General features: G+C 66.4%; 3 protein-coding genes across 5 annotated transcripts; 2 read left to right on the forward strand and 1 right to left on the reverse strand.

The window, feature by feature from the left end:
• The first annotated feature begins 134 nt into the window (after positions 1 to 134).
• Positions 135 to 3,268, forward strand: FSD1 (fibronectin type III and SPRY domain containing 1). The gene is made up of 8 exons (XM_068661614.1): positions 135 to 293; positions 936 to 1,145; positions 1,290 to 1,388; positions 1,552 to 1,711; positions 1,784 to 1,863; positions 1,980 to 2,231; positions 2,643 to 2,731; positions 2,841 to 3,268. Exons 1-8 carry the CDS (start codon positions 179 to 181, stop codon positions 2,946 to 2,948), a joined length of 1,113 nt encoding a protein of 370 aa, XP_068517715.1. The 5' UTR covers positions 135 to 178; the 3' UTR covers positions 2,949 to 3,268.
• STAP2 (signal transducing adaptor family member 2) lies at positions 3,228 to 8,314 on the reverse strand. Of its 3 annotated transcripts, XM_068661611.1 has the most exons (11): positions 7,966 to 8,314; positions 7,782 to 7,853; positions 6,846 to 6,941; positions 6,538 to 6,594; positions 6,300 to 6,412; positions 5,509 to 5,649; positions 5,323 to 5,392; positions 4,552 to 4,648; positions 4,043 to 4,207; positions 3,844 to 3,937; positions 3,228 to 3,600 (listed from the first exon to the last, which is right to left on the reverse strand). In XM_068661611.1, the coding sequence occupies exons 1-11, from the start codon at positions 8,041 to 8,043 to the stop codon at positions 3,243 to 3,245; spliced, it is 1,341 nt and encodes a 446-aa protein (XP_068517712.1). In that variant the 5' UTR covers positions 8,044 to 8,314; the 3' UTR covers positions 3,228 to 3,242. The 3 variants fall into 3 exon arrangements, with proteins under 3 accessions (XP_068517712.1, XP_068517713.1, XP_068517714.1); XM_068661612.1 differs by lacking the exon at positions 7,966 to 8,314 and having other exon boundaries at positions 6,846 to 7,265; positions 7,782 to 7,826; XM_068661613.1 differs by lacking the exon at positions 3,844 to 3,937 and having other exon boundaries at positions 3,403 to 3,600; positions 7,966 to 8,290.
• Positions 8,315 to 11,349: 3,035 nt separating this feature from the next.
• On the forward strand, positions 11,350 to 15,218 carry MPND (MPN domain containing). The gene is given in 13 exon segments (XM_068661737.1): positions 11,350 to 11,435; positions 12,343 to 12,569; positions 12,654 to 12,884; positions 12,976 to 13,141; positions 13,214 to 13,298; positions 13,441 to 13,537; positions 13,662 to 13,751; positions 13,754 to 13,885; positions 13,997 to 14,165; positions 14,250 to 14,320; positions 14,437 to 14,526; positions 14,738 to 14,830; positions 14,996 to 15,218. Coding segments are annotated over 13 exon segments (1,545 nt in total). The 5' UTR covers positions 11,350 to 11,428; the 3' UTR covers positions 15,083 to 15,218.
• Positions 15,219 to 15,357: the final 139 nt, after the last annotated feature.

Below are 15,357 nucleotides of genomic sequence, written 5' to 3' on the forward strand. Positions count from 1 at the left end.
ACATCGGTGTCACCCCCCCACCTCGCCCCAAACGCTGGGGGGGTGGTCCCGGTCCCCCCTCCACCCTCCCCTCTCCCCGCAGACGCGCAGGGTCGGGGTGGCCGCTCGGGGTTGGGGTTTTGCCCCGCTCCCAGCCCTGCTGACCCCCCGCGTCCCCGTGTCCTTGTGCAGCGTGACCATGGCCCCCGCCTTCCGCCTCTCGCTCAAGGCCAAGGTGAGCGACAACATGAGCCATCTGATGGTGGATTTTGCCCAGGAGCGCCGCCTGCTCCAGGCCCTCGCCTTCCTGCCAGGTATCGCCCGCCGGCGGCGGGTGCGGGGCCACGAGGGAGGTGCTGGGGCTGCGGGGACGCAGGGCAGGGCAGGGCAGGCAGCCAGCTCGGGTTATTTTCCTCCCGGCGCACAGCAGGGATGAAGCGAGGGCAGTGCCAGGGTGTACGGGGCACCGAGGGCTGTGCCAGGCTGGCGGGGGGGACAAATGGGGGCCAGGATGGGGGAGCGGGGTGTAGTTAGGGGGCTTTGGGGTGCCGGGGGGGAGGGGGGAGAGGTTGGGGAGCAGGGGGTGACCCAGCCAGCGAGGTGAGAAAGTGCTAGGGAGGGAGTACTGGGGAGGGAGCTTTGGATGCTGCACCTTTGGGTGCTGTTTGGGGCTCGGGGTGCATCGCTTGGGGTCTCTGGGGTGCTGTGCTGGGGGGTCCTCAGGGTGCCGTTCCCATAGGATCTGTGTAGGTGCTGTGCCTGGGAATCCCCAGACGCAGCGCTTACAGGGCTCGGGGCGCTTTCCCAGGGACCTGGCGGGTGCCAGCCCCCCCATACGTGCCCTGCGGGGGGGCTTTGGGGTGCCCTGGCTGGGTGCCCCGCGGGTGCGGTGCCGGTGGTGCCGGGGCCAGCCCGGCTGCACTGGGGGGGACTGGCACGGCTGCTCCCGTGGGCAGTGCCCAGCACCCCCGAAATCGACCTGGCGGAGTCGCTGGTGGCCGACAACTGCGTGACGCTGGCCTGGAGGATGCCCGACGAGGACAGCAAGATCGACCACTACGTGCTGGAGTACCGCAGGACCAACTTCGAGGGGCCGCCCCGCGCCAAGGAGGACCAGCCCTGGATGGTGGTGGAGGGCATCAAGGGCACCGAGTACACCCTGGCCGGTGAGGGCACGGGGCCAAATCCAGCCCCAAAGGCGCCTTAGGATGGATGCTGGGGCTGGCCTGAAGGTTTGGGTGGCGGTGCTGAGGATGGGGTCACGGTGTCGCCCCTCGCCGTGCCCCGTTGTGACCCCGCCGTGCCCGCAGGGCTGAAGTTTGACATGAAGTACATGAATTTCCGCGTGCGGGCGTGCAACAAGGCCGTGGCGGGCGAGTTCTCGGAGCCGGTCACTTTGGAGACGAGAGGTGGGTGCTGGCTGGGGGCACCGAGCACCTCGTGGTGCCCCCGCTCCTCTGTGCCCCCCAGCGCTGCCTCTGCCCCGTCGTGCCGGGCTCTGTGCCCCACCCCCCCACCCCGGGGCGAGGCAGGAGGGCTTTTTGGGGCCACGCTGACGGTGGCCGCCCCCAGCATTCACCTTCAAGCTGGACGCCAGCACGTGCCACCAGAACCTGCGGGTGGAGGAGCTCAGCGTGGAGTGGGACGCCACGGGCGGCAAGGTGCAGGACGTCAAGGCACGCGAGAAGGACGGCAAGGGCAGGACGGCCTCACCTGCCAACTCTCCTGCCAGGTAACCCCCCCTGACACCCCCGGTACCCCCCCCCGGAAGCAGCACCAACCCTCTCCTTGCCGTCTGCCCTAGGGTGGTGCAGTCCCCCAAGAGGATGTCCTCAGGGCGTGGGGGCCGAGACCGCTTCACCGCCGAGTCCTACACGGTGCTGGGTGAGCCAGGGGCGAGAGGGTGGGCACGGGGCACCCCGGGGGGCGGGAGGGGGCTCCCCGTGTGGGTGGCAGCCCCCGCCCGTGGGCAGGGAGGTGGCAGCGCCCCGTGCCCGCAGGTGACACGCTGATCGACGGGGACGACCACTACTGGGAGGTGAAATACGACCGGGACAGCAAGGCTTTCGGCGTGGGGGTGGCGTATCGCAGCCTCGGCAAATTCGACCAGCTGGGCAAGACCTCGGCCTCGTGGTGCCTCCACCTCAACAACTGGCTGCAGGTCAGCTTCAGCGCCAAGCACGCCAACAAGGCCAAGGTGCTGGACGTGCCCGTGCCCGACTGCATCGGCGTCTACTGCAACTTCCACGAAGGTGGGAGCGGGACCCAGGGGGACCTGGTGGGACGGGGAGATCTGGGGGGTCTGGAGACAAGGCAGGGAGGGAGCTCCTGGAGAGAGCCCAGCGGAGGCCACAAAGAGGAGCCGGGGCCTGGAGCATCTCCCCTGGGAGGAGAGGCTGAGAGAGGCTGAGAGGGGATCTGAGCAGTGTCTGGAAAGAGCTGAGGGGTGGCAGACAGAGGGACATGGCCAACCTCTTCTCAGGGCTCTGTGGGGACAGGACAAGGGGCAGTGGCCACCAAATGGAGCCCAGGCAGTTCCGCACCAACACGCCAAAGAACTTCTTCCCGGGGAGGGTGCCGGAGCGCTGGGACAGGCTGCCCAGGGAGGCTGGGGGGGGGGGCTCCTGTCCCCTCCCTGTACCCCCCCCCCCGTGTTCCCGCAGGGTTCCTGTCCTTCTACAACGCCAGGACCAAGCAGCTGCTGCACACCTTCAAGGCCAGGTTCACGCAGCCGGTGCTGCCCGCCTTCATGGTAAGGGGCTGGGTGGGCACACGAGGGGGGGGCCGGGCAGCCCCTAGAGGTCCCGGCCGTGCCCCCCCCCCGTGCCCCCCGATGCCCACCCGTGTCCCCGTACCCACAGGTGTGGTGTGGCAGCTTCCACGTCACCGTGGGGCTGCAGGTGCCCAGCGCTGTGAAATGCCTCCAGAAACGCAACAGCACAGCCAGCAGCAGCTCCAGCCTGCCCTAATGCCGCCCCCCCCCCCACTAGGCGCCCCCCCAGGCAGAGCACTGAATGTACCCTGACCCCCCCATACATACCCCCAGCCCCCACCCCCCTCACTCACCGCCCTCGCCGCGCTGCTGGGGCTGTGCCAGCCCCCCCGGGATCCCCCCCCAGGGGACGCCAGGCTGGGTGGGGGGCAGTGGCACCCGCGGGGCTGCCAGGACCCCCCCCACTGCTGCGTGCCCCCCCCCCCCAAAATGCAGCACCCGGGCTGGGCTCGTCACCCCCCCCCCTCACCACAGACAGCTGCTTCTGGCCTTAATAAATCAGGATCGAGGTGTAAATGGCCCCAGTGCCCTGCCTGGGGTTGGGAGGGCGTGGGGGGGGGTCCTGCTGCCACCCCCACCCCACCATGGGGGAAAAGGGGGTTTGGGGGGGGGGCACCAAGGAATGAGGAGGGGGCAGCCAAGGGGGGTGGGATGGGGATGGGTTTATTGGTGATGCTGCTGGGGCTGTGCCCCCCCTGGGGGGGAACCTTTGCCTGGTGGGGGGGTCCAAGGCTAGGCAGGAATGGGGGGGTGGGTGCCGGACCCCCCCCCCCTCCCCACCACCACCCATCAGCTGTCCGTGCGAGCTCGCCGCTCCCTCAGCTTCTCCTGGAGCTCCTCTGTAATCTCTGCAAAATGGGGGGGGGGGGGGGGACAGTGAGCTGGGGGGGGAGCAGCGAGGTGGGGGAACCTTCACCCCCCCCCCCCAAACCTCCCCAAGCTCCTGCAGGCACCTGAACCCCAAAGCACGGCTCTGCTCCAGCCCCTGCCCCACAGGGACAGGTCCCAGAATTTGGGTGTCCCCCCAACGCCCCCCCTCCAAACCCCCCCAAGTCCCCTGTGGGACCTGGACCCCCCCCCCCCCCCATTACCTGGGGACGGCGGCCAGGGGCGAGGGCAAGGGCGAGGGCAGGGGAGGGTACGGGGGTTGGGGACCGGACGGCGCCCTAAGGGGGGGGGCAGCACCTGCAAAAAAGGATGGGGGGGTGGCAGGGGGGTGCCCCCACCCCCGTGGGGGGCTCTGCCCCCCCCCCTCCCTTGCCTCGGTTTCCCCCCCGTTCCCGGACTCACCTTTCTCGGGGCGATGTGGGGCTTGGGGCCCGTGGCTGGGTGGGACGTATGCTTGGGGCTTGGGGGGCAGGGCCGGGGGGGGAGTCTGGGGGTCGAGGGAGTCGAGGGGGAGCTCGTACACCCCCTGCAGCGTCTCGCCGTTCTCCCTGTCCATTTCCACAAACTCTGGAGCGGGATGGGGCCGTCACCAACCCTCCATGCGGCCCCCACCCCCTCCCCAACCCACCCAGCCCTCCCGTGCCCACCTGCAGCACCCCAAAATCCCTGCCCCCCCCCCTCCAGTCCCGCAACACACCAATTACTGACCCCACAACCACCGTCCTGCCCCCCCAGTCACCCCAAAGCTGCCATCCAACCCCCCAGCAATCCCCTGGCTGCCCCAAAGACCCCCTCAAACCCCCTCCACCGCCAACCTCCCACTCCCCCAGCGCCCATAACCGCCCCCAGCGCCCCCCCCCCAATCCTAAATCCCCCCCCCCCGTGCACCCTGTCCCCGCTGGATGCCCCACCCAGCTTCTGGTTGTACTCGGAGTTCAGGGGCCGCAGGGTGCCCTTGCTCTTCTCCACGAAGTACTGCACCACCTCGGCCAGCGAGGAGCAGCAGTGCTGGGGGGGGGGAGCACAATAGGGCACGTGGGGATCACCACGGGTGCCCCCACAGCCCCCCTGCTCCATACCCACAGCCCCACATCTCCCAGACCCTGTGGGGACCCTGCCCTGGGGGGTGCAGCATTTGGGGGACCCTGCCCTGAGGAGGTGCTGGGTCCTTGGGGGGGGGGGTTCAGCCCCTCAGGGGTCCTGGTCCCTTGGGTCCCAACCCCTTGGGGGTCCAATCCCTTAGGTCCCAGCCCCCTGGGGGGGTCCCAATCCCCTGGGGGGTCCCAGCACCCAAGTGTCCTAGCTCCTGGGGGTCCCAACCCCTTGTGTCCCAACCCCTGGGCCCCTTGGGGGTTCAATCCCTTAGGTCCCAGTCCCCTGGGGGGTCCCAATCCCTTGTGTCCTGATCCCTTTGGGGTCTAATCCCTTAGATGCCAGCCCCTTGGGGGTCCCAGTCCCTCGGGGGTCCAATCCCTTAGGTCCCAGTCCCCTGGGGGGGTTCCCAATACCTTGGGGGGGGTCCCAGCCTCCAAGTGCCCTAGCTTTTGGGGGGATCCCAATCCCTCGAACCCCAGCCTGGCATGGGAAGGGAGGGTCCCATCCCTTGCAGGTCCCATCCCAGGTGCCCAGCTCGGGGGTCCCTTGTCCCCGGGGCCATCCCAGCCCTGCCCCACGTCACTCACCGGCACGTCCACGCTGATGCAGTACCCCTGGCCCGTGTCGATCACCTTGTAGTGCCTGATCAGCGCCGTGCTGCCAAGGCGGGGGGGTGATGGCATCAGTGGGCATCAGGAGACCCCCCCCGGGGACGAGGAGCTGCCCTCCGGTGCCGTCCAGCCCCGTCCCCGTCCCCGCAGGGCCCCGCTCACCCGTTCAGCATCTGGCGCGTGGTGACGGAGATGCCGTGGCCGTGCCCCCCGGGCCGCAGCACCATGTTCCCGTTGCCCCCGCTGCGCTCCAGCAGCTGCTCGGCCTCCCCCCGCGACACGTTGTAGAAGCAGCTGGGAGACCTGGGGGCGAGCGGGACGTGTCACCCCGAGCCATGTCCTGTCACCCTGAGCCATGTCAGGCCACCCCAAGCTGTACCAGGCCACCCCAAGCCATGTCATGTCACCCTGAGCTGGGCTGGACCACCCTGAACCACGTTGTGTCACCCCGAGCCACATCGTGTCACCCTGAGCTGCGTCATGTCACCCTGAGCCATGTCGGGCCACCCCAAGCCATGTCGTGTCACCCTGAGCCGTGTTGGGCCACCTTGAGCCACATCATGTCACCCTGAGCTGTGTTTGTGTCACCCCGAGCTGTGCTCTGTCACCCCAAGCCAGGCCAGGCCCCCCAAGCTGTGTTGGGTCACCCCGAGATGCGTCATGTCACCCTGAGCCGTGTCGTGTCACCCCAAGCCATGTCGTGTCACCTTGAGCTGGGCTGGACCACCCCGAGCCACGTCGTGTCACCCCGAGCCCTATAGTGTCACCCCATGCCAGGCCAGGCCCTCCAAGCCATACCCTGTCCCCCCAAGCCATGTCCCATCACCCCAAACTGTGCTGGGCCACCCTAAGCCACGTCATGTCCCCCCAAGCCATCCCCAGCCACCATCCCCATCTCAGCCCAGTGAGCACGGAGACCCCCCAGGCCCCCAGCCCCCAGCCCCATTACTCACTGCAGGACCAGCGGCTCCCTGGGGCGTTTGCGGCGCTGCTGCTCCTCGCGCAGGGCCTCCTGCAGCAGGAACCTGTGGCCGGGCAGCAGCACCAGGTCCGGGGGCACCTCCATCTGCAGGGGGCACGCAGGGCACCGGGCACGGCAGGGCCACCACCGCGGGGACCCCGGGCCACCACTGGGGACCCAGGGCCACCACCACGGCCCCCACCCAGGGGCAGCTCGGCCCCCGCACCCACCTGGGCCATGGTCAGGATGAATCCCCGCCACACCTCCTGCGCCTCCACGCTCTCCGTCTGCGAGGGACCAGGGGGTGTGGGGGGGTTGAAGGCAGCCTGCCCCCCCCCCAACCTCTACACCCCGCTGTGACCCCAAACCCTGCCCCTGTCCCCCCCCCCAGCACCTGCAGGTTCCCTTCCATGCCCTCCCCTGCCCCCCAAACCCCACTGAGGACCCTGGGTCCCCCCAGCCCCACCCCCCCAGCATCTCCAGTGCCCCCCCCCCCTTTCCACTTGTGCCCCCCCCAGCCCCATGGGGTGCCCCTCACCTTCAGCTTCACATTCTGGTCCCGCATGTAGATGACGAGGGCCCCCCCCTCGGACCGCACCGCCACCAGCTCGCTCAGGTCCAGAGCCTCCAGGGGCTGGGGGCAGCCGAGCCGTGGGCACCCCCCCCCAACGGACATGGGGGGGGGCAGCCCTCAGCCTGCCCCAAAACAGGCTCCCCTCCTCACCCCCATGGGGAGGGTCCTAGCGGGGGGAAATCTCACCCCATACCCCCCCCTAAAAGGTCCTGGTTTGGGGGACCCAGAATGGGGGGGGTCCCAGCCCAGTGGTGCCACCTTGGGGGTCCCAATCCTGGGGAGTCCCAATCCTGGGGGGGGTCCCAGCTCCACATCCACCTCGGGGAGCTCAGGGGTCCCAAGGGAGAGGTCCCAGTCCTGGGGGGGTCCCACCAAGTCCCAGACCTGGGGGGGGGGTCCCATCCTTTGTGAGGGGGGGGCACAGAGGCCTCAGGTCCCAGCCTAGGGCACCCACCTGTTCCCACCCTAAGGTTCTCCTACTGCGGGTCCCAGCCTGGGGAGGCCCCCTTGGGGGTCCCGGATTGGTGTCCCCCCCCCCAAACACACCCCCTGGGGTCCCAATCCCACCTCTCCCAGCCTGGGGGTGCCCCCTTGGGGGGGTCCCAGCTTGGTGCCCCCCCAAAACCACACCCCCTTGGGTCCCAATCCCACTTCTCCCAGCTCAGAGGTGCCCTCTTGGGGGTCCCATCTTGGTGTGCCCCCCCGCAAAAAAAAAGCACCCCCCCTGGGGTCCCAACCCCACTCTTCCCAGCCCGGGGGTGCCCCCTTGGGAGTCCCAAGCTGCTGTTATCCCCCCCCCATCCCCACGCACCCACCCCCAGCTCCCAGCCGGGTCCCAGTTGGGGTCCCGCTGGGGGGGTGTGGGCCCCCCCCGGGACCCCCCTAGGGTCCTGCCCGTACCTGGCGGTCCCGGGGCTCCGCGTAGAAGGCGAGCAGCGGCCCCCGCAGCCCTGCCCAGAGCCTCCGGTAAGCCTGGGGGGACGGAGGGGACCCCTCAGCACCGGGGGGGGGGGTCCCGGTACCGGAGGGGGGGTTGTCCCGTTGATGGAGGGTTTGGGGGGGCTCTGAGGAGGTGCCAGCCCACCTTGTCCCGCGGTCCCCGCTTCTGCACGAAGCCCTCGTAGTAGTGCCAGGTCCCGGCCCGCTTGGGGGGGGGCGCCATGCCCGGGAGCCGCCGGTGCCACCGGGACCGGGAGGGGCCGGGACTTATTCAAGGAGCGGGCTCGGGGCCCGCCCCCGTTTCCCGGACAAGGGGCGAAGGGCACGGGGTGGGGGGGTGCCCGTGGGGACGTGCCCGTGGGCACCGGGATTCCCGGTGCCCCCCCCCGCCCTACAGCCGGGGTTCTCCCGGTGTCCCCCCCCCGCCACCGGGGCTCCCCCGGTGTCACCGTGCTGGGCAGCTGAACAGCACAGCCGCTCTCACCGCCCCTCCTTAGGTGAGGAGGGGGTAAATAAAGAACAACTCACGGGTTGAGATAAGGATAATATAATTAAAGGGAAAAAATAATAATTATTAAGGAAAGATTATTATGAACTAAACAATTTAACTAAAGGAAACAAAAAAAAAAAAAAAGAAAAAGAAAAAAAAAGAAAGGAAAGGGGAAAAGGGAAAAGGAAAACAAAACAAAACGAAACGAAACAAAACAAAACAACAATACAGGCTGTGTGGAAGTGCAGATTAAAGAAATTCCTCTCTATTTCCCCCAAACGAGCGATGCTCGACTTCGTCCTTGCAGCAGGGCCTCAGCGCACGCAGCCGGTGTCCGGGAGGGGGACAGACGCTTCTATGGGAGCCCCCCCCTCCCCTCTTCCTCCTTTTCCCACCTTTTATTGCTGAGTGTGACCCCCCCCCGGCACGGACCATCCCCGTGGCTGGGTTAGCCCAGCTGCCCTGCGGATATCCCTTTTCTCCCTTTTTTTTGCCCCCCCCCAGGAGGGTTGGGGGGAGCCCCGGTTCGGTGCCAGCACCGCTCAGCACCCGGCACGACCCTGGGGTGATCCCAATGCTGTGCGAGCTCCAGGTACAGAGCACGGCACTGGGTGGGCTGCAGGGAACGTTACCACCCCAGCCAGACCCCGTGCAACCTCCACCCCCTATTCCATAACATTTGTGTCACTCTCAGGTCCCCCATATTTTAACATTAAGTATTCTCACCACCGTTATTCCTCGTCCTTTAACAGGTTAATAGGATTAATGTCTGGGTGCCAGCACCAGCTCAGCTCAAGTCCTTGTTGCACTGCCCGGCTCCTTGCGAAGTGACCTGTCGTTGATCCTACAGCATCTTCCTACCACATCTAACTTAGATTATGGATTAGTTTTCTCTCAGGGTTAAGTCTCCTTGAGGCACACACTTCATATCCCCATTATTTTGCATGACCCACCAGGTATACCCTGATCCTTGGGCGAAGACAATCCCACGAGTGGGTTTGCCTTTTCCCGAGGCAGGATCACCCCACACGGCCTACATCCGATGTAGTCAATTTACCAGGCCTCACCACATTGAAACCCCGTCCACCTCCCCCTGTTCCGGGGAGGTTTTACCCTCACGGCCCTCTTGCTTGCAGCACAGGCCTCACACTGATGGGTACCCTCCGTGGCCAGGCCCACCCCTCGATCACGAGCCCGTCTGGATGTGGCATCCCTCCCCACATGTCCTGATGTTTCGTGGGCCCATCGAGCCCCAAACAGCTCACCCCTTACATCCCCAGTCCAGATCCACCTGAGCCACTTCAATTTTCGAATCTCAACCCACTTCTTCGTTGTCCTGATGTTCTTCAGTAGCACAACTCTTGGGCATGAGGGCATCCACAGGACGTACTTTAACAGCCAGATTTTCCACCCGGGCAGCCAAATCTTGCCGCAGGGCAGCCACTCTGTTTCCATTGTTTTGTCTTGACTGTGGGGGTGACTGATACCATGGTCGGTTGGTCCTCTGGGTCAGCCGCAGCGTGTGTTATCTGGTCATCTGTCTCCGAAAATTCCTCCCTCTCTTCAAGGTGCTGGGTGATGTTAAGCGATGTTTGATAGGGGTAAGCCAGGCCCCGGCACAATGCTGCAAGCTGTCCTTCTCCGGCATTATCAGGGCCAGGGCATACAACTCAATCGTTCTGTCAGGTTTTTAGGATTTTGCACTTGTTCAGGGGTGAAGTTCAAAACTCTTGGAGGAGACACCCGTGTCAGGTACCTGCCCACATCCTCCCACACACCTTGCCACCCGCCACCAGGCTGCTTCGAGACAGATTCCCGGGTAAGCTTTCTAAACAATTGATTAATCTTAGGGAGAAGAGGAAACCCGTTATTCAGAATTAGAAATAGCAATACATGGCTTACACGTGGATGTTCAAAATACTCAAAAACTGTTGTAATTAGCCCACTGTGAAAGAAGGAGGAGGCACCATTCCTGGTATCATTCACAAACTGACATCCAGACGGGGAAGGAAGGCAGTGGAGTTCTGGATATTCCCTAAAAAGATAGTTTCCATGAGACCCAAATGATAACAGCACGGAGCCCGAATGCCAGATTAAACTCAAGGCCGGTGTCTGGCAGCACAGAAAATTCAGAAAAACGAGCACAGATTGAAGCACATCCTCGGATCGGATACAGAGGAGGAGAACATGGCACGGATTGCACGACACATGAACAAACAAGGCAGTGTTAACAGGACACTGAGCACGGTGAGCAGTGAGTAAGCGCGTTAGCTGGAAGCTTTTAATCAATTCTGTCGTTATCTCAACCCTTTGACCCCACGCTGGACGCCAAAAAAAGACTGCGGCGGTTTTGCTGTGCTGGGCAGCCGGACAGCACAGCCGCTCTCACTGCCCCTCCTTAGATGAGGAGGGGGAGAGGTAAATAAAGAACTCACGGGTTGAGATAAGGATAATATAATCAAAGGGAAAAAATAATAATTATTAAGGAAAGATTATCATGAACTAAACAATTTAACTAAAGGGGAAAAAAGGGGGAAAAGGAGGGGGAAAGGGAAACAAAACAAAACAAAACAAAACAAAAACAAAAACAAATACAGGCTGTGTGGAAGTGCAGATTAAAGAAATTCCTCTCTATTTCCCCCAAACGAGCGATGCTCGACCTCGTCCTTGCAGCAGGGCCTCAGCGCACGCAGCCGGTGTTTGGGAGGGGGACAGACGATTCCCCGAGAGCCCCCCCCTCCCCTCTTCCTCCTTTTCCCACCTTTTATTGCTGAGTGTGACCCCCCCGGCACGAACCATCCCCGTGGCTGGGTTAGCGCAGCTGCCCTGCGGATATCCCTTTTCTCCCTTTTTTTTTGCCCCCCCCCAGGAGGGTTGGGGGGAGCCCCGGTGCGGTGCCAGCACCGCTCAGCACCCGGCACGACCCCGGGGCGACCCCCCCGCGGTGCTGACCCCATGGCTCGGCACCAGCCCCCCCCACACCCGGTGCCCCCCCCTCCCCACCCGGTGCCCCCCCCCCCCCCGGTGTCCCCCCGGTGTCCCCCCCCCCCGCCGTTCCCGCAGCGGGGGCGGGGCCGCCCCCATCACGTGGCGGCGGGGGGAGGCCGGAGCGCGGAGCATGGCAGGTACCGGGCCGCGACCCCCCCCCCCCTCCAAACACCCCCCCCCCATCCCTTCCCCGCCACCGACCCCCGGGGGGAGCGCGGGGGGCGCGCCCCCGGCGGGCAGCGGGCACGCGCACGGCTGCACCTGCGTGCACGGCGCAGCCCCCCCCCAATCTCCCCCCCCCCGGCCGTGCGCGTTCACGCCGTGCGCGCCCCCTCCCTGCACCCCCCCCCCTTGCTCCCCCCACCCCAACCCCGGCTGTTGTGGGCGCTGGGGGGGCGCCGGGATGGGTCCCCACAGCCCCCACGTCCCTGTGGACCCCGTATCCCTACAGTCCCCGTGTCCCCGGGGACCCCCTGTCCCCATGTCCCCACATCCCCACATCCACCTGTCCCCATGGCCCTGCAGACCCCATGGCCCCCATGTCCCCATGTCCCCAGGGTCCCCGTGTCCCCATGTCCCCACAGCCCCCATGTCCCCACAGACCCCATATCCTCACGGTCCCCACGTCCCCACAGTCCTCATGTCCCTGCAGCCCCCATGTCCCCATGCCCCCCCATGTCCCCATGATGTCCCCATGCCCCCCGTGTCCCCATGGACCCCATGCCCCCACAGACCCCATGCCCCCACAGACCCCATGTCCCTGCCATCACCCCCCCGCATCCTCCTCTCCCCCATCCCTTCTCCCCCATCCCCAGCTCCCCGTGTCCCCCCCATGTCCCCTCTCCCCATGTCCCTGCCTGGCAGCGCCCCCATTTCCACGGCCCCCAACCTGCCTGTGACACCGTGACAAGTCCCCCTGCGTGTCACCGTCCCCCCGCTCCCTATTTTCCCACCCACGGACATCAAGGGGGGAACCCAAGGGTGCTGCCCCCCCCCCCCCCACCCGAGGGTTCCTGGAGGGGTCCCCACGCGGTTGTCCCCCAGCGCTGGCGGCCGCCTCCCCTGGCACAGATGAGTGCCTGGAGGAGGACGAGGACGAGCTGGAGCCGGGGCTGGACAAAGCCGAGGCCGAGCCGGAGCCCGAGAGCCGGGCGAAGGCGGCGGGGGGCTCCCGGGGGGCCGTGCTGACCCGCCGTGGCATCACCCTGCGCATGCTGCTCCGCGACGGGCTCCTGGAGCCGGCCCGCGGCGTCCTCTCCATCAACTACCTGGTGAGACGGGGACGGGGACGGGGACTGGGGACTGGGGACGGGGACGAGGCCGGGGCCTCCCCGTTCACCCCTTTGCTCCCTTAGGGCAAGAAGTTTGTGGGGGACCTGGGTGCGGACGGCACCATCACGTGGCAGGAGACGGGCCAGGTCTTCAACTCGCCCAGCGCCTGGGCCACCCACTGCAAGCGCCTGGTGAACCCCGCCAAGAAGTCGGGCTGCGGCTGGGCCTCCGTGCGCTACAAGGGCCAGAAGCTGGACCAGTACAAGGCCGCCTGGCTGCGCAAGCACCAGCCCAACGCGCCCGCCGCCGAGGCGGTGGGTCGGGGCGATCCTAAAAATCCCAACAACCCCCCCCCGGGTGTCCCCACGGGGTGCTGGGTGACGCTTTGCTCCCCAAACCCCGCAGAGCTTGGCCAGCGACGAGGACGAGCTGCCCGAGGAGGAGGAGGAGGCGGTGGCGGTGAAGGAGAAGGAAGGCCGGGTGCCCGCACCGGAGCCAACGGCCACCAAGAGACCGGAGGAGAAGAGCAAGAAGCAGCAGTGCCGGAGCCTGGCGGAGCAGGCGGGGATGGGTGAGGAAGGGCAGGGTCCCCTGGGGGGGGCCAAGCCCCCCAGCCGCAGTGACGGGGCGCTCTGTTCCGCAGATCAAGCCCCCCCGGGGAAAAAGCCGGAGAACAAAGCCCAGGTGCCCGTCCGCTACTGCACCCTGGGCACCCGTGACACGGGCAGGTAGGGCACAACTTGAGCCCCACGGGTGGCCCCAGCTGTGTCCCCACACAGCCACCGGCCCCATGGGAGTTGCTGGGGTATTGGGGAGGGCTGGGGGGGGGCCGTGGGGTGCCCGTGGCACCAGGGGCTGCGGCTCTTGCAGGAACCCCCAGACCCTGGTGGAGGTGATGCCCTTCGCTGCCATCAACAAGTTCCAGCCCTTCAACGTGGCCATTTCCAGCAACGTCCTCCTGCTGCTGGTGCGTCCCCTCCCTGCGGGGTCCCGTGGGTGGGGAGGGACTTGGGGGGGGGGACAGGGACACGAGCGTGACCTGTGCCAATTTGGGACGCTTCTTGTGCTGCTGACTTTGGCTTTCCCTTTAGGATTTCCACAGCCACCTGACGCGGAGCGAAGTGGTGGGGTACCTGGGGGGCCGGTGGGACACCAACACGCAGCGTAGGCGCCGGGGCGGGCGGGTGGGCAGCCCCCAGCCCCACGGCAGAGCCACCCACCCTGCGCCTCCCCCCCAGTGCTGACGGTGCTGCGAGCCTTCCCCTGCCGGAGCCGCTTGGGCGACGCCGAGGTCGGGAGCATCGTGGAGGAGGAGGTAAAAGGGTCCCCCCCCATACCCACCTCTATGGGTACCCCGGAGGGTGCTGGGGGGCTTGAGGGGGGGTCCTGGGCTGCCAACGGCGTCGGTGTTTGCCCCCCCACCCAGATCTGCCAGAGCCTGTTGCTGCAGGGGCTGTCGCTGGTGGGCTGGTACCACAGCCACCCCTTCAGCCCCGCGCTGCCCTCCCTGCACGACATCGACGCGCAGATGAATTACCAGCTCAAGCTTCAGGGCAGCGGCAACGGCTTCCAGCCCTGCCTGGCTCTCATCTGCGGTAAGCACGCGGCCCCCCCCCCCGCCGAGCTGTGGCCCCCTCCCCCCCCCCCCTCCCCTATATCAGCCCCCTCTCTCCTCCCAGGGCCGTACTATCACGGCAACCCCGGCGTGGAGTCCAAAATCACGCCCTTCTGGGTGATGCCGCCCCCGGAGGTGAGCGGCCCCAGGCCCCGCGGGGCACGGCGGCAGCGGTGCAGCTCGGGGGGGACACGGGGGGGAGGTCCCGGTGCTGTGCTGGGTGGGGTGACGCTGCTGTCCCCGTCCTCCAGCAACGTCCCAATGACTACAGCATCCCCATGGAGGTGGAGGTGACCCACATCCAGGACGGCTTCCTCACCAACGACGTCCTGCAGGAGATGGTGAGCGCGGAGCGGGGGTCAGATCCTCACCTCCTCCTCCCAAAATTCCCCCCTGCGCCCACCGGGACGGCTTCCAACCCCCCTGGAGCCGGGCTGGGCCCCTGCCACCCGTCCCCATCCCCATCCTCCATCCCCGCTGTGCTGCCGGGGTGCTGGTCCCACAGGGCAGGGGGCTGAGGGTCCCCTGCAGCCCCTCTCTCCCCTGCCCCAGACGCTGCTGGTGGAGTTTTACAAGGGGGCCCCCGACCTGGTGAAGTTCCAGGAGCTGTGGAGCCAGGACCAGACCTACCTGGACAAACTGAAGGTGGGGATGCCTGAGCTGGGCGGGAAAGAAATTAATTGCTGTGGTTTCCACCCGCCCTGCTCCTCCCTGGTTTTTATTTTTGTTTTTCGCCCCGGTGCCGGGCAAAGTACGGGAAACAGAGGGGCCTGGGTGGATGCAGTAAAACTGGGCGTCATTCCTCCCCAGGGCTCCCTGGCCTCCCGCACCCCAAAAGACCAGAGCTTCACCCACGCCCTGGAGCAGATCTACAGCCTCCTGAAACTCAGCGGCTGAGGAGCCGGGAGCCCCGACCGGCTCAGACCTTCCCTGCAGCCAGAGCTGCCCTCGGCGAAGGGCAACGGGCGCAGGGCAGCGCCGCGGGGCCGCCGCGTGTCGCCCGCTGCCTCCAGGCACCCGGCAGAGGGGTGCCAGGTCCCTGCCGTGCCCCGGAGCAGCCCCCCGGGGAGTTGTGCGGCCGGGCCCGGCGCGGTGGCGGGGAGGGTGACGGTGGTGGTGGGAGTCTCACCTGCACGTTGTTTGTGGAAGTGGTAGTTGATTAAAGAGCAGTT

This window comes from Anas acuta, chromosome 26, assembly GCF_963932015.1.
Source record: "Anas acuta chromosome 26, bAnaAcu1.1, whole genome shotgun sequence".
In the NCBI taxonomy this organism is placed as follows: Eukaryota; Metazoa; Chordata; class Aves; order Anseriformes; family Anatidae; genus Anas; species Anas acuta.